This window comes from Ursus maritimus, unplaced genomic scaffold (assembly GCF_017311325.1).
Source record: "Ursus maritimus isolate PB19 unplaced genomic scaffold, ASM1731132v1 scaffold_10, whole genome shotgun sequence".
Lineage (NCBI taxonomy): Eukaryota > Metazoa > Chordata > Mammalia > Carnivora > Ursidae > Ursus > Ursus maritimus.
In genome coordinates this window covers 2,810,282-2,832,446 of record NW_024423344.1, presented here as the reverse complement: position 1 = coordinate 2,832,446, position 22,165 = coordinate 2,810,282, and the positions used below count along the sequence as shown (strand labels likewise).

The 22,165-nt window shown below is 47.1% G+C and overlaps 1 protein-coding gene across 1 annotated transcript in view; it reads left to right on the top strand.

Annotated features, from left to right (window-relative positions):
* Positions 1–20,720, top strand: part of LATS2 (large tumor suppressor kinase 2) — a 72,664-nt gene extending 51,944 nt beyond the window's left edge. Inside the window, exons 3-8 of the mRNA XM_040621321.1 lie at positions 8,060–8,192; positions 9,407–10,818; positions 11,954–12,536; positions 13,591–13,773; positions 15,540–15,646; positions 18,348–20,720. Coding sequence (XP_040477255.1) covers positions 8,060–8,192; positions 9,407–10,818; positions 11,954–12,536; positions 13,591–13,773; positions 15,540–15,646; positions 18,348–18,842 — 2,913 coding nt within the window. The 3' untranslated portion in view covers positions 18,843–20,720. The remainder of the gene's footprint in view (positions 1–8,059; positions 8,193–9,406; positions 10,819–11,953; positions 12,537–13,590; positions 13,774–15,539; positions 15,647–18,347) is intronic.
* The last annotated feature ends 1,445 nt before the right edge of the window (positions 20,721–22,165 follow it).

Sequence of the window (22,165 nt, the reverse complement as noted above, 5' to 3'; positions counted from 1 at the left end):
GGGGGGGGGGGGGAAGAGGGGTATTTGAGTCCCAGGACAGCAGTGCTTGGGTGGCCAGGGGGTCTTGGCCAGAGATGGGGTCTTCAGCAAAGGATGGCTAGAGACTCTTTTCCTCCATTCTAACTTTGAACTTAAATTGATAGTGTGTATGGAGGACTGAGACACAGGCCCACATAGACCCAACAAGGCCCGAGTTCTACATTTCTAGTTTTTCAGCCAAAATTCGCAGTTGGAATGTTAAAATGTTGGAATATGGCTTTGCTAACATTTGAAAAATGCTTCATTACCAGTAAGGGGTTGGGGGAAGGACCTCCATAGGAAATTCCTTCCTTCATACATAATAACTCTTCACTGAATTTCAATTAGTCTCAGTCCTGCATCGATGCCCATAAAATAATCGAGCTGTATAGAGTGTGTGAACCCAGCTTTTGTCTTCCTGTGAGTTATGAGTCAGAAATCGTAGGCACATAACTAGGTTTGCTACAGCTCTGCCCTGTAGGACCTGTGAGTGGTAGAGAAAATGCACCCATTTGAGGGTGACCAGGTCAGGAGAGCCAAGGCAGGTGGGGCACATACCTGGCCAGGCCCCAGCCTTTCCAGCAGGCTGGGGCCGAGGAGCAGCACAACTGATTGATTACTGGTCTGCCTCATGCTGTTGGGTGGACTTCCTGGCATGTGTGGGCTCAAGGCTGACAGGACAGGGCTTTGGGGGCCCTGCAGCAGCTGGAGAGCTGGTTGCTGGACAAGGCTGCTGGGTAGGAGGCCCACTAAGGGGCAGGATCTGGACTAGGCAGAGAAGATGTTGGGTGGAATGGACCTGCAGTGGAGGCTTGGCTTATCCCAGTGGGAGCTCTGGAATTGGGGTATGGAGCAGCCTAAGATTCTGCGGGCAGTGGGAGGGCAGTTTGGCTACAGGCCCCACACCTCACCCACTTGGCCGTTTTGTTAAACGGCCTCACTACAGTCCCTTTCATATCAGATGAGTTACGGGGAAATCCCATTTTCCAGAATTTATTTTGGCTAGAACCAGTTTTAAGTTCCCAACAGTTCATTGATAAAATGTAGAAGGAGAAATCTCTTGGGAGAGATACCTAAGGTGGAATGCTCTTGCCTTCAGAGCATCCAGAATCTTCTACCACTCTAGTCTAGGTAAAGCTGAGAAAAAATGCTTCTAGATTGGATATGGGATATGAAGGAAATCGCAAAGTCAAGATGCTTCCAAGGTTGGGAGAATGGCATTGTTGTTTACTGAATGGGAAGGCTGAAAGAGGCAGGTTGGGTTTGCACAGGTGGAGTCATTGGCAGTCATCAAGGAAGTGAGTTAACCCTGGAGGCAACTTGTACCAAATCTAGCACACCTCATACAGTGGCTTCAACCCCAGCACGGAGGGCTGTCTGGAAGAGGAGGCTGCCTTGTAGATGTGGTGTCTGAGTCCCTACTGGATAAGCATAACTTTTGTATGAGATATTAAGCAATCCTAGCTGAAGCTTTCTGGAGTGCTTTAGGAGAATGCGTTGTATATACTATTTTCTTGGTGCATGTTGATAGATGGCATAAAGTTATCAGAGTCTCCTTAGCTCGCTGTATTGCTCGGTTTAGACTGTTAATCATTAGTAAATGGAAAGCAATATAAGAGACGCACGGTAGGACAGCTTTAAGATTTTGTGAACTTCTACAGAAGAGGCTCTCCTGAAGAAGGCCGAGGTATGCAAATGAGGTACTAGAGTAAAACTCCAGGAAATAGTTTGACTTTTGTGTTCAGTGTTTGTGTTTTACGTTCCCTTCAGCCTGTGTTTGGGTACAGCCCTTGTTTGTGCTTTATCTCCATCTTCCCACACAGCGGGAGGCAGCCTGCCCAGAGAACCTGAAGCACCTCCTGGCCTCCTCCCTGCCCCCACCCCCCACCCCCAGCAGGAGCTCTTTCCTCCTTTGTGGATCTCCTTTCAGAGTGTCAGTGTCCCATTCAGTCATTCTGTCTCACTCACCCAGCTCTTTCTAATGTCGAACACTGGGACAGATAGATACCTGACTGTCCTTCCCCTTCAGCTGGGGCCACATGCTTGCTTAAGGGCACGGCTGCCCGACCTTGTTCCCATCTTAGCACCCACAGAAGGGAATAATATTTATGGGGCAGCCCTAGGTGAACTGGAAGAGCTTGGAGATGTCGATTGAGACTTGGTGAAAAGAACTCATGACATTTCTCTCTATAATTATGGTAAGAAAAATAAAGTATAAAATATTAGAAATATTAAATATTGAATCTGTATCAAATCTACAAATATAATCTTACATTTGTCACCAGAGACACTTAAAATACCTCTGTGTTCTGTAAGAGCAAACCCTTAAATGGTGCTGTTTTGAAACATGTCATTGTCTCTTTTAATCTGCGGAGTGGCCCTCTTAGCCTTGTTTCACCGGGAATGAAACAGATGCTCAAAGTAGGTAAATCATTGGCTGCTACGTGACAGAGGGCAGGTGTGAAGCCAGCCGCTGGGCTCCATGCTGCGTGTCGAGGCTCTGTACCGCTCTGCCATCCTGCTGCGTCTTCTGAAGCAGGTTTGATGCTTGGAACGGCCATGCGCATGCTAGATCAGGCCTTTGAAAGGACGGTGAGTGCTTGAGAAAGGACGGTGAATGGCCAAGCTCCTCGGCTGGGCTCTAGGGCCCCGATGCTGGGCTTCAGCTTCATCCACCTCTGTCTCCCGGTGCCACCTCTTGCCATCTCCCTGACTGTGCACTTGTCTTTTTGCCTGTGCACGGGCTTTTCGCCCAGCCAGAGGGCACCAGCCCCCTTCCCAGTCCTCCATGTCCTGACGTGGCCATGGGCACCCTTGCTGCTCTCTGCTTGTGCCCGGCATGCGGTGTGCAGCCCGTGGCAGTCACTAGTGAGCACAGGGATGTGGCTTCTTTCCTGTATCTGAGTCTCTCATCCCCCTGGCAGCTTGTCCAGGAGAGGTGCTGCCAGTTGCCCGTGAGCTTTGGCTCCTTGTTCCTGACAGGGAGGCTGTGGGTGAACCTCGAAGTGTTTCTGGGGCCTTTGGTAAGGCTCCTCCAGTTGGGCTCTGTCATCTTCCAGCCTTCCCTGATAGGCAGGAGCCAGCTGCACCCACGCAGTGTACCATGTGGGGTCTGTGGAGAGTCCAGCAGACAGGAGTCTGGGCTCCCGTGGGCAGCAGGTGGCAGGACAGCTTCCTACAAGTTGGGCAGAGTATGGGAAATGAAGCTTCAGTGACTTTCTGGGACTGGTTTAAGGTCATCATTTGTCAGTTCCCACATTAGGTTTTGTTAGAAATTAGATAATTTATAGTAGTTAACATTTTTACTTTTATTTTCATCAAAACCAAGTAGTTTCCATGGAAATTTTACAGTAAAGATTGGATTCATGATTAGCTTTTGACCATATCAGCTGCTGCTCATTTTTGCTTCCACACTGTGAGTGACCATTCTTTTGCCATGTCCATGTCTCTGAGCCTCCCAGGTTCAAGTTTCGGGTAGAAAATCACCCTTCTGGGGCGCCTGGGTGGCTCAGTCATTAAGCGTCTGCCTTCGGCTCAGGGCGTGATCCCGGCGTTCTGGGATCGAGCCCCACATCAGGCTCCTCCGCTGGGAGCCTGCTTCTTCCTCTCCCACTCCCCCTGCTTGTGTTCCCTCTCTCGCTGGCTGTCTCTCTCTGTCAAATAAATAAATAAAATCTTTAAGAAAAAAAAAAAAGAAAAAAGAAAGTCACCCTTCTGTCAAGTGTAAATCGCTGTAATAGGTACTTTTAGCTGTTGTTAGTTGCATCTTGAAGTGTGTTGTTTTTCTCCCAGTGATTTTCATTATGAATTTGATAACAGGCCGATCAATTGGAAATTGGTGAGCAGTTTTGTGAAATGGGGATTTGAGATGAAAGAGATAGACAGGGAGTGGGGTGGAAGGGGCCATCAGACAGACTGATACAGTTGGGGTCCAGGGGTGTATGCCGAGGCCTGGATGCCCTGACTGGGCTGGGCACTGGGGGCCCCTGTTCACTCCAGCCACCTTGGCAGCTGCTCCTGGGTGGAGGCACCTCGGCCGGCCCAGGGCCTGGTTCGTCCCCCTCATTGTTTCCCTTGAACTCTGTGGAAGCCCTGTCCTGCAACAAAGGAGGATGGGAGGGACAGGTGGCCCACCAGGCACAGGGCTCTCGGAGCCCAGATTCCTCCTAGATCTGCCTTGCAGGGCAAGGCTTCCCATGGAGCATTTCTATGGAAGGTATTCACTGAAAAAAAAGGCTATGTGGGAAGAAGTGACACTGTCAGTCAGGTCCTAGTAGTGGTTGGAAGATGATCCCTTTGTTGTCACAGCTCTTGTGAATGAGGTGGTCCTTGTGGGGGGGGCCTCGTCACTGCCTGGGTCCCAGACCTGCCACATCACTTTAACTTTGGCCTTACTAGGTCACCCCTTCTCTCCCTCAGGTTTTACTTTGTTTTCCTTTTCTCTATTACGGATGTTATAGGCCTTTTTGTTTGACTCCAAAGATATTTATTACTGAAGGTACTAAGGAAATCAAAATTAGCAAGGCATTGCCCCTGTGCTCGTTGGGCTCCTGGCCTAGTAGGGGAGACTTCAGATGCCCTGGGACAGATCAGTAGTAAGAGTACAAAGTACAGAGGAGCACACGTGTGTGGGGGGCTGCAGGGGTGGTGCAGGGATGGGTAAGAGGAGGAGACAGTCCAGAGGCAGATGGCACATGGGTGTGTGCTGCCGGAGAAAGGGGCAAGGGGGCTGGCGTGTACTAGCCTATGCAGGATGCTTAGAGGTGCAGACACACGGCACATAAATATGCTGGTGTCTAAGCACATACCGTCCAGGAAAAGTGCTTAAGGTCTGGGGCAGAATTTGGGCACCCTTAGGTACATTAGAAATACTGTGTGTAATGGCACCCTTGGCCCCACCATCACCCCTGACCTGTGCCAGAAGGGGAATCTGACCTTTGGGGGAGAGGCCTATGCCTTCTCCCACCATGCAGCCAAGCCCAGCATCTGGACACCCTGTGGGGATGCTGGAGGCAGCGGCTGCCCCCCTTCCTCTCTCTGCACCTTCCCCCCAAACAGGTTCGGAGCCACTTCCTGTGGTGACTCGCCAAGCGGCTGGCTTGGTGCTGCGTAGAGCTTCAGAGAGGTCGCACGCACCAACTGTGCGGAAAGCAGGTTGTGCTGTTGGAAGGACTTAGCGCTCACTGACGTCTGCTTGGGTCTGTTCACAGTCCACGACAGATGGTGAGGCTGGGTGGGAGACAGGGTGCGTATTCCCGGTGGATTTGGAAGTGATCCTGGATTTCCTCAGCTGTAAAGCCTAGCTCTACGTGCACGTGTAGTAGCCTCACCCGAGAGGTAACGTATGGAAGCTACTTATTTGCCAAATGAGGGTGAGGAACAGACAAGGGCAAGACTCGACTGACCTGGATTATTTGACGGGTTTTAATAAACAAGTTGCCTCATTAGCGTTGGGTAGGTTTTATGATTTGAAGCATCGCTGTGAACACAGTCATTATATGTGGTCGCCTGTTGATTTTTCTTGGTTAAGTTCCTGGGTTCGAAGCACAATAAACGTATAAATCTTGAAGTCGTGGGTGCCCAGTAAACAGGGAGAGTTTGAGAATGTGTTTGTTTCAACTTGGTCGGTCCAGGAGTCAGCACTTTCCTGCCGTTCGGCAGGTGCTGAAGGACTGAGCACGTCTGGCAGTTCAGCCTGAAGGAGACAGGAGCTGCTGGTCACGTTTCAGACAGAGCTGACTGCTGTGGTTAGGGTCAGCTCCCCCTGGCACATATTTTAAATGGGTGCCAAAAGCTCCAGGGTGATCCTGATAAGATGCGGCCTTATACCATGTTTTTTTCCGAGCTGTTGAGAGTTCTCTGCAGACATGACCTCATCGCATAACATAGCTGTGAAGTAGGGAGGTGGAAGCATTACCTCCCGTCTGCAGGTGAGACATCGCCATGTTCGCTTCTGCACCTCTCTCACAACAGCCCCACCGGGTTTTACACACTTGCCCTTTCTGTCAGTCCAGGCTCTGCCTTCCAAACACAGCTCTATTCTTCCTACGGTTTCTGTCTGCCCCGTAAGCTGCCTCTTCATGCTCTCCCCCCACCCTGCCCCCACTCAGCCTCCTCCCACGAACCCAGCATGTCACCACCCACCCATCTCGGGCCATCGTCCCCTGCCCCCTGCCCCCTGCCCTCCCCCCCCCCCACTGTCTTGCCATCTCTCTTGGCATCACCAAGAATATAGGCACAGGTTACAGCCAGTGTGCTTTGTCCTGCCATGGAGCGGGGATATGGCCAGGAATGGAAAACCAGATTTTAGTATTACATAATCAGAGGGATATGAAGCACTGAAGTTGTTTCAGTTGCTGCGTTAAGTGGGTGGATACAGCCACAGGTGATGTGGAACCATGGAGGGCCGGCGGGAGCACAGTGGTCAGTTCTGAGTTAGCCTGGAAAAGCCCTTGGTTGGGAAGCCAGGGAGATCGGTTCCTTCTCAGTGTCTGGGACGCGTACTGAATTCTCCAGAGTGGTCCTTGGCTAGCACAGCCACTGTCTGTCTGCCCAGAACAGCCCTGAGCTTCCTTCTCATTGTCCTGGAGTCTTCCTGCACCCTCACCCTGGTTCTCCTCTCCTATCTGAGCCACAGGATCTCTTCTGCCATGCTTCCCTACCCTTTATGCCCTCGGACCCCCTCTTGTCTCCTGTCACCACCCCTTCTGCATTTTGTGCCCTCCTCCCCGCTTGCCTGCCCCTCCACCTTCACAGTGCTCAGTGTTCCCTTCCACAAATTCCCCGTTTGCTGCCTCTGGCTCTTCCGCCCTTGTCTCCAGGAGGCTGGCCTCTGCCATCCTTCCAGTTTGCCCACAGCTCTGCTGAGCCAACCAGCAGGCACCTTGTCCTGTCCTGTCTCCTGTCCGCTCTGGCCTGGCCTGTTTGATCTCCCCGACGTGAGAATGCCTCCAGCTCTGCCAATCGTCTCTCTGCCCCAGACTGATCTTCTCATTGCCCCACATCCCCTGTTGGAAAGCCTCCATAACGGCACAGGCTGCCCCAGCCTGTGGCTCCCTCTCTGCTATCTCTTGTGCCCTTGCTTACTGCCTGCCACTCAGCCCGTTCTCTGCCCCCCACCCCCGGCCTCTGCTCCGACTGTTCCCTCTGCCAAAAATACCTTTTCTCTCCTGGGTTCTCCATCTACCCAAATTCTGTCTGTCCTTGGGTAGCCAGCTGTGCTTCCATCTCTTCCACTGACAGTGCCTGGTGTTCTCCCCCCCCCCACCCCACCAGCAGAAGGAATCCATCTCCTCTGACCCTTGTCCCTCATCCCTGACCCTTGTCCGCTGTGGCTCCCATGGTGGTCCACAGCTTCTGTCTCTGGTTCATGCCACAAGCCGTTTTAGAGGCTTGTCCTGTGCTGGGCACTGCTCCAGGGGCTCCTTTGGGGCCTGGCTTCTCTTTCTCCCACTAGACCAGGAGCCCAAGTGCAAGTTCTCAACTACCGTAGCCAGCAGGGGGCATTCAGCAAGCTCTTTATAAATGACTATGGCAACCCTCCCCTCCTCCAGCAGGGGGCGCAGGGGGTGGGGGGAGGGTTGGGACACTCCTTTTCCTTCTCCCAGTTAGCTTGGGGGTCAGCTGGGGTTAAAGCCAGGGTCTCTGACTTCAACCATTTTTCACGTTAAACAGTTCTAGCTTTAGGTTTACCCACAAAGCAGAATTTATCAGTCCAATCACAGAAGTTTTCCAAGGAAAAGCAGAACTTAAGATTCTTGCAGGTCTGCCATCAAAATTCCAGTGTGTTTGTGACATACCCTAAATAGCCTACGGTTTAGTGTGTGTGTGAGGCTTTTGTCATGAGGCACCTGAGGACATGGGGCCGGCTGTGCTCATTCTGAGACTTGTCTGCAGCATGTTGCAGGACCCCAGCAGGCACAGAGGGGCGGACGTCGCAACAGTCCTGAGCAGGGCAGGAGCGCAAGTCCCCACGTGGCTTTGTGTTAAGATGACAGGCATTGATATCGCCCACTGAAGCATCCATGTGCTTTCCTCCCAGGAGATGGCAGGCAGGGCTCTGAAGCAGACCGGCAGCCGGAGTATCGAAGCCGCTCTGGAGTACATCAGCAAGATGGGCTACCTGGACCCGAGGAACGAGCAGATTGTGCGAGTCATTAAGCAGACCTCACCAGGTGAGCTCAGAACTGCAGCACTGTGGGTGATCGAAAAACACAACTCCATTTGCAGGAAGGGAGGTCCGGTGTGGCCCCGGTCAGCACATTATCTCTTGGCCCTTTGCCTCACTGCACTCACCGGTGAGCTGGGCCTGCCCTGCTCTCATTCGGGCCCTGTTGGGGGAGGCAGCAGGTGGCAGATAGGGGACTTATCTGGGTCCTGAAATAACCTGTGGTATTTTCTGGGGGCGGGCGGTTGTATACATGTTTTGTCCTATGAAGATTGAAAAACTCACTAGATATTAAAGTTAGGCCACCCAGCAGAGTGAGATCTAAAATGTCCTTTTTACTTTCTCTTGGGCCTGCGAGGGAGTCTTTGAAAAGGGAGGTTTATTTCATTGATTTTAAAACACACCTTTTCTCACACTGTTGCCTCAGAGCAGGCTGGCAGGCACCTCTCCAGGCTGTAGGCCATGGGCAGTGGCGCTAGGCCAGCCCCCTCAGCGTTCCCTGGGAAGGGCCAGAGGCACCAGCAGCACATTCACTGCCTATCAGTGAATGTTTCTCTTTGAGGATGGAGCAGATGGGACAGTTTTTGGTACCTGAGGTCCCTGGGCATGACAAGGGATTTAGAATATTTAGCAAAAAGAGCTTTCCTTATTTTGTGGAAGATCTTTGATAAAACCCACTTCATCTATTGAGTGAGAAGTTGTATCTTTGTTGTTAAGAGGACACAAACTCTTGTTTTCTTGTTGATAGAAGGTCCATAAACGATTGCCTACTAGCTATCCATGTCGAGATTCTTTGAGTTCCAGGGTCTGTCTCGGAGCACAGCTTCAAAGGGAAGTGCAGGCCCATGTCTGTAATGATTTCCTTCTACATTTGCCTCTGACGAGTATTCGCAGATGCATCTTCTTAGCCCAGGAAAACAGTCACTGGCTGTGCTTCTGCACTAGATGATGTCTGTAGAGGCTCTTGGCTCTGCCGGGTGTCCCTGTGAGGGGCCTCTGAGGCGCGGCACAAAGCCTTTGACCCAGAAGGTCACCCGGATCTGCCCATAGCAGAGTTCAGCCTGTGTCAGAGGGCCTTCCAGAGGGCCTTGGGTCATCGAAGAGCTGGTGCAGCAGTATCAGCCCCAAGAAGACTGCCAGTGAGAGGGGCCAGCCTGAAAGAGCCAGAGCCAACTGAGCAGGTTCCCCTCTAATGCCGTGTCCCCGTTCTTTCCTCTGCAGGAAAGGGCATCGCACCAGCCCCTGTGCCACGGAGGCCAAGCTTTGAAGGAACAGGCGACCCTTTCCCACCCTACCATCAGATGAGTGGGGCAGCCTATGAGGGCAGCAGCACACTGGAGGAGGTGCCTCGTCAGTACATGGACTTTCTTTTCGCCGGAAGCACTCACAGCGTGCCTGGCGGTCATCAGCACCAGCCCAAAGGCTATGCTGCAAACATGGAGGCCGCAGGGATGAACTTCCCAGTGGCTGGCCCCGGGGGCCAGGTCCTCCCACTGCAGGGTGCCCACTACAGGCCACACCTACTGGTGTCCGGGGAGCCGCTGGGCTATGGCATCCAGCGCAGCCCCTCCTTCCAAAACAAGGAGGCAGGAGCATATGCAAACCTTGCCGCCAAGGGCCCAGCAGTGCAGCCAGGGGCCAGCCATGCATTTCCGCCCGCGGGAGCGGCCACAGGGCTGTATGCGCCCCACCCGCACCACAAACAGGCCCACCAGATGCACATGATGGGCTCCCGGGGCCAGGTGTTCACGAGCGACAGCCCCCCCCAGAGTCTGATCACACCCTCCAGAAACAGCCTCAATGTGGACCTGTATGACCTGAGCAGCCCTCCTGTCCAGCAGTGGCAGTCCTCTACCCTGTCCCGCCGTGACTCTCTTCAGAAGCCGGGCCTGGAGGCGCCCCCCCGCCAGCACGTGGCATTCCTGCCTGAAGGCCCCATCCCCAGCAGAACCAACTCCTTCAACAACCACCAGCAGCCAGTGGCCGTGCCCATCCGGGCAGGAGTGCCCAGCAAGACGGAGCCTTCCATGCCCTCCCCTAACACCATCACAGCTGTGACGGCCGCCCACATCCTGCACCCAGTGAAGAGCGTGAGGGTGATGCGGCCTGAGCCCCAGACAGCTGTGGGGCCCTCCCACCCAGCCTGGGTGCCAGCGCCCACCCCTGGGGTGGACGGTCTGGACTCCAAGGACGAGCACCCTCTGCCCCTGGGTGGCGCCAACGCGTACCCGCTGGACATTGAATATGGCAGCCCAGACCTGAGGTGCCCACCCCCCCCATACCCCAAGCATCTGTTGCTCCGGAGTAAGTCAGAGCAGTACGACATGGACAGCCTGTGTGTGGGCATGGAGCAGAGCCTCCGAGGCGGCCAGGCTGCCGAGCCTGCCGAGAGGAATGACAAGAGCCACAAAAACACCAAAGGGGAGAAAGTGGGGAAGGATAAAAAGCAGATTCAGACCTCTCCTGTTCCTGTTCGGAAAAACAGCAGAGATGAAGAGAAGAGGGAATCTCGCATCAAGAGCTACTCGCCGTATGCATTCAAGTTCTTCATGGAGCAGCACGTGGAAAATGTCATAAAAACCTACCAGCAGAAGGTCAACCGGAGGTTGCAGCTGGAACAGGAAATGGCAAAAGTAATTTCTCATTATATTCTTATCATTTGGCCCTAGCTCTTTCCTAAATTGGTAGTGGGAATTACAGCAGAGTTCCTTCTTTGTTTCTGCTTTATTCACTTTTATTACAAACGATTTGTCTCACAGGGTGATGGTGCAGTTGTAGGGCAAACATCTTGGAGAAATGACAGGTGTTTCAGGCTCCCTTTCCCGTTCACCCTGTCTGTGCAGGGGAGCAGTGAGCACTGAGCAAGATGCAGCCAACAGGCAGATTACCAGAGTGATTTTTATGGTGTGTCGTTATTTGTTAACAAAATTTGTCGGGTTTTACTAACTGGTGTTTGAACATTTTGGAAGAGTAGAAACAAAGTTTGAGGTTTTATAAATTGAAATTGTGGGATTTATAAAGAAAAATATATTCGGTAATGATCTATTTATCCTTTAACTCTATAATTAGCAAATAATATTTATTTTTTAAAGATTTATTTATTTGACAGAGAGACAGAGCGCAAGCAGGGTAGGGGCAGAGGCTAGAGGGAGAGGGACAGGCAGATTCCCTGCTGAGCAGGGAGCCTGATGTGGGGCTCCATCCCAGGACCTTGAGATCATGACCTGAGCCAAACTCAGATGCTTAACCAACTGAGCCACCCAGGTGCCCCAGCAAATAATATTTTAAATGTACCTTAGTTAACACTAATCTGCTAGAGAAGTTAATTAATGAAATGATTTAAATTAAAATGTTACAGTGAATTTCAAAGCCAATCATTTCAAATTCTAAAAATCAAATCTGTGTTCTTACTTTCTGCTCTTCCATTTTCATTGGCTTTTCTTGTTCCCATTTTCCCTGAGATATTACATTATTAGATTGTTCTTAGAGTTCCAGGAACTTTGTGGTCCCCTTTTCTTTTTTTTAACAGATTTTTATTTATAGAGGTTTCCTTTAGAGCCTGAAGTTACCTGTTTTGTCTTCCCTTTAGATTCCAGATTTGTGTTTACATATAAAGAACAAAACCAGTTGCTGTCTTGCTTATAGTATAGTGGACCCATTCAGTGTTCTTATTTCTACAAATTAAGTTAGGACCCTTGTGTCTCCGACCCCACCCGTTTCCTACCACGGGCTCCTCTAACGTGAGTTCCGTGTTTTCCTTCTCCACAGGCTGGACTCTGTGAGGCTGAGCAGGAGCAGATGAGGAAGATCCTCTACCAGAAGGAGTCTAATTACAATAGGCTGAAGAGGGCCAAAATGGACAAGTCTATGTTTGTGAAAATCAAAACCCTGGGGATCGGTGCCTTTGGAGAAGTGTGCCTCGCTTGTAAGGTGGACACTCATGCCCTATATGCCATGAAGACCCTGAGGAAGAAGGATGTCCTGAACCGAAATCAGGTGGCCCATGTCAAGGCTGAGAGGGACATCCTGGCCGAGGCGGACAATGAGTGGGTGGTCAAACTCTACTACTCCTTTCAAGACAAGGACAGCCTGTACTTTGTGATGGACTACATCCCAGGGGGGGACATGATGAGCCTGCTGATCCGGATGGAGGTCTTCCCCGAGCACCTGGCCCGGTTCTACATCGCAGAGTTGACTCTGGCCATTGAGAGTGTCCACAAGATGGGTTTCATCCACCGAGACATCAAGCCAGACAACATTTTGATAGATCTTGATGGTCACATCAAACTGACAGATTTTGGCCTCTGCACTGGGTTCAGGTGGACTCACAATTCCAAATACTACCAGAAAGGTATTGTCTTAGAGTGCCACACCCACCGTCTACTCTAGACAGAACTAAACCATGTAAGGCAACTCTCTCCCATCTGGGTGGCTCCTGATCATTTTTAAGTTATCTGTTTGCCAGTATTTTATACTTCGGCATGACATCCTTTTCTCCCTGAAACAGTAGTATGATATGTGAAAAAAAAAAAGTTTTTTTAAATTAACGGATTCAAGTTTTAACTATAGTATTTTTAGGACAATAGGCTATGGGGTGTCATGGGACCTTGGCTGGGAACCATCACTCTGCCCTTATAAAATGAACCTTAAAAAATAAGTCTCACAACCTCCAAAGAGTTCTGTCTTCTAGCTAATGTGAATCTATCTATAGGTATCTGTAAGTACAGGTGTAGGTTAACTCCATCTTCTGTAGTTCTGCCAGCCATTAGCTTACTTAAGACTCAGTTTCTTGAAATAGTTATTTTAATACCATGGCTTAGCCTTCTATTTTTCTTTAAAGATTTTTAAGTAATCTTTACACCCACCATGGGGCTCGAACTCAAAACCCCGAGATCAAGAGTTGCATGCTCTATCGACTGAGCCTCATGCTTCCATTTTTTTAACTCAAAACTAATCCTAAATCATTTAATCCATTCCCATTTTTGGCATTAATGTCGCTTTTGTTTATATTTTTTAAATCTTCTCATGCTTTTCCGTGCTCATCTTGAAACATGTCTTGTCAAACAGGTAGGAGACTTTGGCCTGAGTGCTATGCCTGATATCCTCATACTTACCTGAGCTTTTCTCCCTGAGCATCACACTGTCAGCCCCACAGCACCCAGCTCCTGTCATCACTTCATCCATCATTCGTACTGTTTGTGTTACCTCAGGACTTGAGTCTCAGACCCTGGAATCATGGGCCAACCCTACAGAGCAGCTGGGGAGGATTCTTTCTCATAACATGTCAGGAGCTGAACTGAATTACTTTCCCCTTTGAAGTTGTGGATTTCTTGCATCGTTGAATAGTGGAAATTCACTTTGTTTTTTATTTTCTTCTTTTACTGCCCCTGATTCCTGGGTGAAAGGGAGCCACATCAGACAGGACAGCATGGAGCCCAGCGACCTCTGGGACGACGTGTCTAATTGTCGATGTGGAGACAGGCTGAAGACCCTGGAGCAGAGAGCCAGGAAGCAGCACCAGAGGTGTCTGGCGCACTCCCTAGTTGGGACCCCAAATTACATCGCGCCAGAAGTGCTCCTCCGAAAAGGTGCGTGCTTCCGTCCACAGCTGGCTGCTCAACTGGCGGCCATCTTGACTTCAAACGTGTGGACCCGCGTGACCTCTCAGAGTCTCTCCAGCCCAGCTTTCTAAGACTCTGAATGTTTTCATTGTATTTTTGTACTCTTGGAAGCCCGAGAGGAAATTATTTCCCTGACATACAAGCCTCCAGCGGATCTCACGTCTGTTTTGCAGTTGCCTTTGCTCCTGGGGTGAAAGAGGACACACACTATTAGACCTGTCTCACTAGCTCCTCCTTTGACTGGAATAGATAGGGTGTGGGGTGTGGGCTTTCTATCTAGAACCCAAGAGAATCTCTCCACAACTGGTCTTGATAGAAACAACTCTGAGGGCACAGGGACTCTACTCAGTCTGCCTGAGCTGTACATGTCCAGGCTCCTAGCTCCTTGTAGTGTATCCGGCTGGCTAGGAAGTATGACAGAACACAACTATTGTTTCCCTCCATTTCTCCCCTGTTAGTCCAGAAGCCCCACAAGGTGAGACCTGGGGACAGTGGTATGCATAAAATTACAAGTGTTCAGTAAAATTGGTCTCCTGTGTGGATGTTCTGTCAAATACGACATTCGATTTAGTACGAGAGGAACCTTTCAGTGATCAGTAGTGGTGCTTATAGTGACAGTGCAGTAAATCCAGAGTTTGGTGGTCTGTCTTTTCACATGTGTTGTTTCAAGTCTTTGAAGTCTATTCAAGTCAGTTTTCTTTGTTAGCTGTGGAAATCCAAGGCAAATCACTTAACCACTCAGAGCCGCAGGCATAACAACAGTTACCTTGAGAGGTGGTTGTGAATATCAGCCTGGCTGCCCTGGAAAGGTGTCCTTTTCTCCTCACAGTGGGAAGCGGGACGTGTCTCCAGCACCCTGACCTGTGCCACAGTCCAGGGACTAGGGGTTGGAGTTACCCTGCCACCTCCGGGGCCAGGCCAGGGCAGGAGGAGATGGGGTGGTGGGAGAACAGAGTTAGCAAATACTGCTGGCAGGTCTTATGGCCCAGTTCAGGCTTAGCAAGGATCAGGTGACGTCAAGACTGGAGCATGGCTGGGACTGGGATGCAGAGCAAAGGAAAAGTGGGAAAAAGTAAAAGAAAAATGGACCTGTTCTCCTGCCTCAGTGAGGCTGGCCCTGCCTGACCAAGCCGCGGGTTGCCCTGTCTCAGCTACCGTGTCTTAGGAGCTCTGTGAGGAAGGCCTGGCTCTGTGGGTGCATCGCACTGTCTTAGGAGTCAGTTGTTTTCTTTGCCCAAGGGCCCCCTTTCCTTTTTCTTCTCCATATTCCTCAACTTCCAGAACTGACTTAGCAAGCCTCCCCAGGAAGCCCTCACAACTGGTAGGAGTAGCACTTTCTGTTTTTCAGTTAGTCCTGTTTTAATCAAAGTTCTTGTGTGTTCTTTAAGAACTTAAAGTCCTGGTCAGTAATGTTACTAACAGTAACAATAGGCTTTTAAAATTAGAAAGTCTCATTATAAAAGCATCCCGTGTTTATCACAGAGTAATGGTAGAAAATAAGAGAATACATGAAGACCGACACCACCCTGGCAGGTGTCCCATCCAGCCTTCTATTCTGAGTCACATGTGCAAGGAGGCACATTTTATGTAGGTTGGTTCTCTTTTACCTAACGGTATGCTGCTTGAACATGCTTTCCCCCTTAACAGTCAGTTAGCATTTGAGGATTTCATAAAATACTTTTCTGAGAAGAATACATGCCTGTGTTGGAATTGAGTGAGACTTTGTCTTTCAGGATACACTCAGCTCTGTGACTGGTGGAGTGTTGGCGTGATTCTCTTCGAGATGCTGGTGGGGCAGCCACCCTTTTTGGCCCCTACTCCCACAGAAACCCAACTGAAGGTAGGAACTGACTAGCCCATGCATCTGCTTGCTGCAGACACATGTGGCTGTCTGATGAACCCATGAATCTCTGGTCAACATTTGACCTTTCATCCTGAGTAGTGTAGGAGTGTCACTTGTATATTTTTAAAGTATTATTGTTATCTATATAAAAAGTTTTATTTTAATAAAGTCACAAAGTTAGACCTGTGTTTTGATATATATATATATATCTCAAGTTTTACTTGAACCATTGGTCATCTGCCATCTTGAACCATGAACAGTGAGAAGCAGTAAAGGTGTGCTGTACATACATTGTCTGCTGCCAGCCATGCCTGCCTTGCAAAAACACTGAAGACTTTATGAAGTAGATCTAAAGAAATCAGTTATTTCTTTGGATGTCATACTACATTATACAGTATATACGTTACTCTTTGCAGATTATCAGCTCTGTGGTCGGGCTAGTTGTACATATTTCTGACATCAATTGGAAATAAATAATTACCCTCTCAATCATTTAATACTAAATAATTAGTTTTAGAATGATAGAATGATAACCATTATTTTCTGAAATAAATGATTTGATTATTTAAGAAGGATTGAATAGAGAATCTGATGAAATCTTTGGAACTTCTTTGAACAGTGCACTTAACCATCAACATACGTGTTTACTAACAATTCTACGAAGTACCCGTATATCCCAGAGTCCATGTTAGACCTTAAATTAATAATCCCTTATTTAGAAAAACTCCAAATGAAGGCTTAGTTTTTACTCTGGTAACAATAAAAATGGAATTTGACATTATCTGTATCCTAATTGAATTGTTGAACCATTCACTAATTTGTCTGCATGATAATAACCCAATGTTTTTATTGTGATAAAACTTAGCCATTTTAACCATTTTTAATTTTACAGTTCAGTGGCATTGAGTGCATTCAGTGTTGTACAACTGTAACCATTACCTATTTTCAGATATTTTTATCATGCCAAACAAAACCTGTACCCATTAAACAATAACTCCTCATTTCTCCCTCTGTCAGACTCTGTAACCTCTCTTCTGCTTTCTGTCTCTGTGAAGTTGCCTAGTCTAGGTGCCTCAAAGTGTAATACCATATTTGTCCTTTCATGACTGGATTATTTGACTTAGCATAATGTCTTCAGTGTCTATCCATGCTGTAGCACGTGTCAGAATTTCCTTCCTTTTTAAGGCTGAAGAATATTCCAGTGTATAGCACATTTATCTATCCATCATCTGGTGATGGTCACTTGGGCTTTTTCTACCTTTTGGCAATTGCGAATAATGCTGCTGTGAACATGAGTACATATACAAGTATCTGTTTGAGTTCCTGCTTTCATTTTTGGGGTTATATACCCAGAAGTGGGATGGCCAGATCATATGGTCATTCTATGTTTAACTTTTTGAGGAACCACCAAACTGTTGGCCCCAGTGACTGCATGATTTTACATTCCAGTCATCCATGCATAAGGGGTCCAGTTTCTTCACATCCTCATCAACACTCACTTCACTTGTTGTTGTTGTTTTTTTATAATAGTCATCCTAGTGGGTGTGAGGTGGTATCTCCTTGTGGTTTTGATTTGTATTTCCTCATGATAGTGATTGAGCCTCTCTTCGTGTGCTTATTGGACATTTGTACATCTTTGGAGAATGTCTATTCAAGTCTTTAGCCCTTTTAAAATCAGGTTGTTTTTGTTGTTGTTGAATTGTAGGAGATCTTTATATATTCTGGACATTACTCCCTGATCAGATATATACTTTGCAAATATATTCTCCCATTCTGGGATTACCTTTTCATTCTGTTAATAGTGCCCTTTGGTGCACAAAAGTTTTAAATTTTGATGAAGTCCATTTTATACATTTTTTGTTTTGTTGCCTGTGCTTTTGGTATGATATCCAAGAAATCATTGCCAAATCCAATGTCATGAAGATTTTCCCCTATGTTTTCTTCTATGACTTTTACAGTTTTAGTTTTACTAAAACAACTACTCAAGTTCAAACCAGCACTCCCACCCATACACCCACCTACCTCCATGCTTTCCCAATGCCCTATCACCGCAGCCTATAGCCTGATAGTTTGGCGTGGCTTTATCCTGATTCTAAGTATAAATAATGGAGAAGTCCCTTAGGTTTTCTCTTCAAAGTAGATGCATTTCATGACAAATGTATTTACTGAACATCCCAGTGGCTGGTCTGTGCAGTTGACTGTCAGGAACATGAGGCCTAGGCCATAGTTTCCATCACCTTTATTCTCCTCTGTGAAGTTGTCTTTTTTTTTTTTAAACAAAACCCCAGTGGACCATCTCTTGGCCATAATAAGTACTGAATGAGAACCTTGATGGTTCAATAGAAATCTGTTGCATAAGCTAAAGAAATGACTCACAGATGATTGGCCTCTTCATTTTTATGGAAATCAGAAAATACTTTTGCTAATGTGTCTTTCTGATAGAAGAAAGTCAGTCTCTTTTGGTCTGTCCGGCTTCTTCAGCCCCTGCCTCAGGCTGTGAGCCGCCTACTAAACTGTGCCAGCCTTTGACAGCTGCGGAGCTTTGCAACTGCTGCTCCTAGATCTCACTCTAACTGTTCTCCCATCGTGGAGGAAAAATTATTTAAAAGCTGCATCATCACATACTGTCTCAGAACTGCCCTAAATGGGCCTTAAAATGTGAAAAGAAAGGAAAACTTTGGTTCTGTTGTGTCTTCAGGTGATAAACTGGGAGAACACGCTCCACATTCCAGCCCAGGTCAAGCTGAGCCCTGAGGCCCGGGACCTCATCACCAAACTGTGCTGCGCAGACGACCACCGGCTGGGGAGGAATGGGGCTGATGACCTGAAGGCCCATCCATTCTTCGGGGCCATTGACTTCTCAAGTGACATCCGGAAGCAGCCGGCCCCCTACGTCCCCAAGATCAGCCACCCCATGGACACCTCAAATTTTGACCCCGTAGATGAAGAAAGCCCTTGGAACGATGCTAGTGAAGATAGCACAAAGGCCTGGGACACACTCACCTCTCCAAATAACAAACACCCTGAGCACGCATTTTATGAATTCACTTTCCGAAGGTTCTTTGATGACAATGGCTATCCCTTTAGGTGTCCAAAGCCTTCAGGAGCAGATGCTTCACAGGCTGAGGATTCTGATTTGGAAAATTCTGATATGGTGGATCAGACTGAAGGTTGCCAGCCAGTGTACGTGTAGACAGTACACGTCCCTGACACTCTGCTTCTTCAGCGGTCCAGGGTGCCCGTAGCCAGTTTCCTAACAGGCCCGATGGAGAGTCGAGGTCAGCTTTGTTCAAGTTAGTCCATTGGTTACTTCATTCGAAGTTCTGGTCTTCACCAAAAACCCCCAAAACAAACAAAAAAGCTTTTTATAAAAAAGGACACAAGTCTAGCAGATTCTGGTTGATGGGGGTGGGGGCAGGTATCAACATTGCTTTGATTGGAATTGGCTTTTGAGGACCTTCACTGCATTAAAACAATATTTTTAAAAATTTAGTACAGTTTAGAAAGAGCACTTATTTTGTCTATAGCCATTTTTCTTACTAAATTGTAGGGATTAACTTTGACAAATCATGCTGCTGTTATTTTCTACATTTGTATTTTATCCATAGCACTTCTTCACATTTAGGAAAAGACAAAAAAACTGAAGAACATGTGATAAGAAATCTCTGTGCAATAATGTGTAAAACAAAACAAAACACTGTTCTGATATTACTAATACCATTTATTCACACAATGGTTTTTGTTTTATATTTTTTCCCACATTTCAAAATTGTGATACAATGTTAAAAGCTGCTTTTTTTTTTTTTTTTTTTTTTTTTTTTTTTTGCTTTTTGCATATTATAGTATACTAGAAAGTGTGAGCAAGGTGACTATGTGGGTGTGATTTCAGATGTCTGGTGTGTAGAGAGTACTGCATGAGCAGGGTTTTTCTATTATAAAATTACCATATCTTGCCATTCACAGCAGGTTCTGTGAATATGTTTTTACTGAGTATCTTTAAATGAAATGTTCTAGACAGTTTCCTGATAACGTATCGTGTGGGTGACTTCTTCGCTATGATTGTATCCCTTACTGTTTTGTCAAAGAAGTGCAGATGTGTAACTGAGAAGTGATTTTTGTGTGTGTGTCTTGGGTATGATTGGATTCTTTGGGGGGTAAACTTAAACATTTGTCATATACTAAAGTCGTATACATCAAAAGGGATTAATTTAGCTATGCCAAAAAGTGTTAAGTTAATCACGGAGCTCTGTCCGTTTCGCTGGTCAGTACGCTCTCATTGGCGTAGCTGATCTGTGGAATCCAGGAGCTGCGACCCTGGGGCCGACACCCTGCCCGCACGGAAAGGTTTGTGCGACGTCCGTCCTCCTGGTGATGTACACGATGGAGGTGTTACTACCAGGATGAAATCTAATTCTTTCACATTTTTTTTTTTTGGTGTGCTTTGAAGTATCAATCTTAACTTGGTTTTAAAAATACATTTTTCTAATCTTTGTAAAACAGTGAGGATTATTCAAAGTGACATTGGAATAAAAAAATAATTAAGCCATACGTATTTTCTTAGAAGTGTAGATGTATATATAACTACATAGATAAATACACAAAATATTCCTTATTTCAAATTAGTATGATTCCTATTTAAAGTGATTTATATCTGAGTGAAAAGTTCAATTCTTTATTGCTTTTTAAAAATCTGATGCGTCATATTTTTCATTATATTATTCCACATATTTTTCCTTGAATTTTTTAGCATAATGTATCCATTATTTAGTATATATCTAGGCAATAACACTTATAAGTTTATCAATGTCTAAACTAAGGAGAAAAAAAAACAATTCCTGTGTACTGGTTTACATTTGTATGAATGGCAAATCCTGAAGTCTGCTGTGCTTGTATTGTGACTGTCAGTATTTTCGCTATTTTATAGTAACGCCCCGTTATTTACTGCGCTCTGACATACTTTCATGTGGTAGGTTCTTTCTCAGGAACTCAATTTAACTATTATTTATTGATATATCATTGCCTTTGAAAAGCTTCTACTGGCACAATTTATTATTAAAAGTTTGAATCCAAATCCGTTGGTGTCGTGTCGTACTGGAATTCGTAATTTCCTGCTTTTATCAGTATGCTGCTCAGTGATCCGGAGGCAGCCGGGATGGCCAACTGCCGATGGAGGCCCTGTCACGAGAGGGAAGGGGGAGGGGCCGCCCCAGACGGGCTTCCGGCTAGGAGGGCAGGGTCGGGTGTGGGAAAAATGGGTTTTCAGCTTATACACAGAAAGTCCAGGTCAGGGTGTGGTTCTGTGACCTAGCTTCTCTTCCGTAGGAAGGTGACAAAAACACCTCGCTGGGATCGTCAGGTGGGGTAAGTGGGATATCAGGTATGTACGGTGGGTGACCAGGAGAGGATTCCCCTGCGTGAGATGCTTAAACGGAGAGGACCACTGTACTGCTCTGACCTTTGGTTTAAAATGGCTGGTGGAATTTCAGAAATTATAATAGTTTGTTTTCTTTCAGTTAATCTTTTGAATAGTTACAATCACATGGTTGAAAAATCAAAACGTGAGGGGCGCCTGGGTGGCTCAGTCGGATAAGCACCTGCCTTAGGCTCAGGTCATGATTCCGGGGTCCTGGGATGGGGCCCCACACCGGCTCCTTGCTCAGCAGGGAGTCTGCTTCTCCCTCTGCCCCTCATCCCGCTTGTGCTCTCCCTCTCATTCTCTCAAATAAATAAAATCTTTTAACAAAAATAAATAAAATAAATAAATAAATAAAATGGTGGAATTTCAGAAAATAGTTTGTTTTCTTTTGGTTAATATTTTGAATAGTTATAATCACATGGTTTAAAAATCAAAACGTAAGAGGATATACAATAAAATGTCTCCTACGCCTTTTTCTAGCCATTCAGTTCACCTCAGTTTGTTTATATGTCCTTAGAGAAATGAAACTTTATGCGTACACAGCACAAGAAAATGCATGCTCATGCACATTTTATCTCTTTTACACAAATGGGAGAACGTTATGAATACTTTCTGCATCTGTTTTCTTCACTTGGCAATCTAAGTTAGCCCTTGTCATGCTTTATTATACTATGTGGTATTTCATCGCAAAGGTGTATTATAATCAAGCCAAGTCCCATATCAGTGGACATTTCGGTTTCTGATCTTTTTCTATTATAAATAGTGCTGGAATAAATAACTACCATAGCCATCATTTTGTGCATGTGCAAGTACATATATAGGATAGATTCCTAGAGGGGGAATTACTAGGTTAAAAGTTAAGTGTATTTGCAATTTTTAGTGCCAGATAGCCCTGCAGAGATCTTGGGAGAAACTCTTCTATGGCTCTTTCCTATGCATTCTTGGGTATACCAAGAGTGAAGAATGCAAGGCCCTGACCACTTTTCACATGGACTATTTCTCAGGTTTGTGTTTGCAGTGAGCAGCCTTGAGGGGTGAAGTAATGTCTCCCTCCAAGACAAAGAAGCAAGCTTGCTTATTGCTTGCTGTAAAAGGGGTAG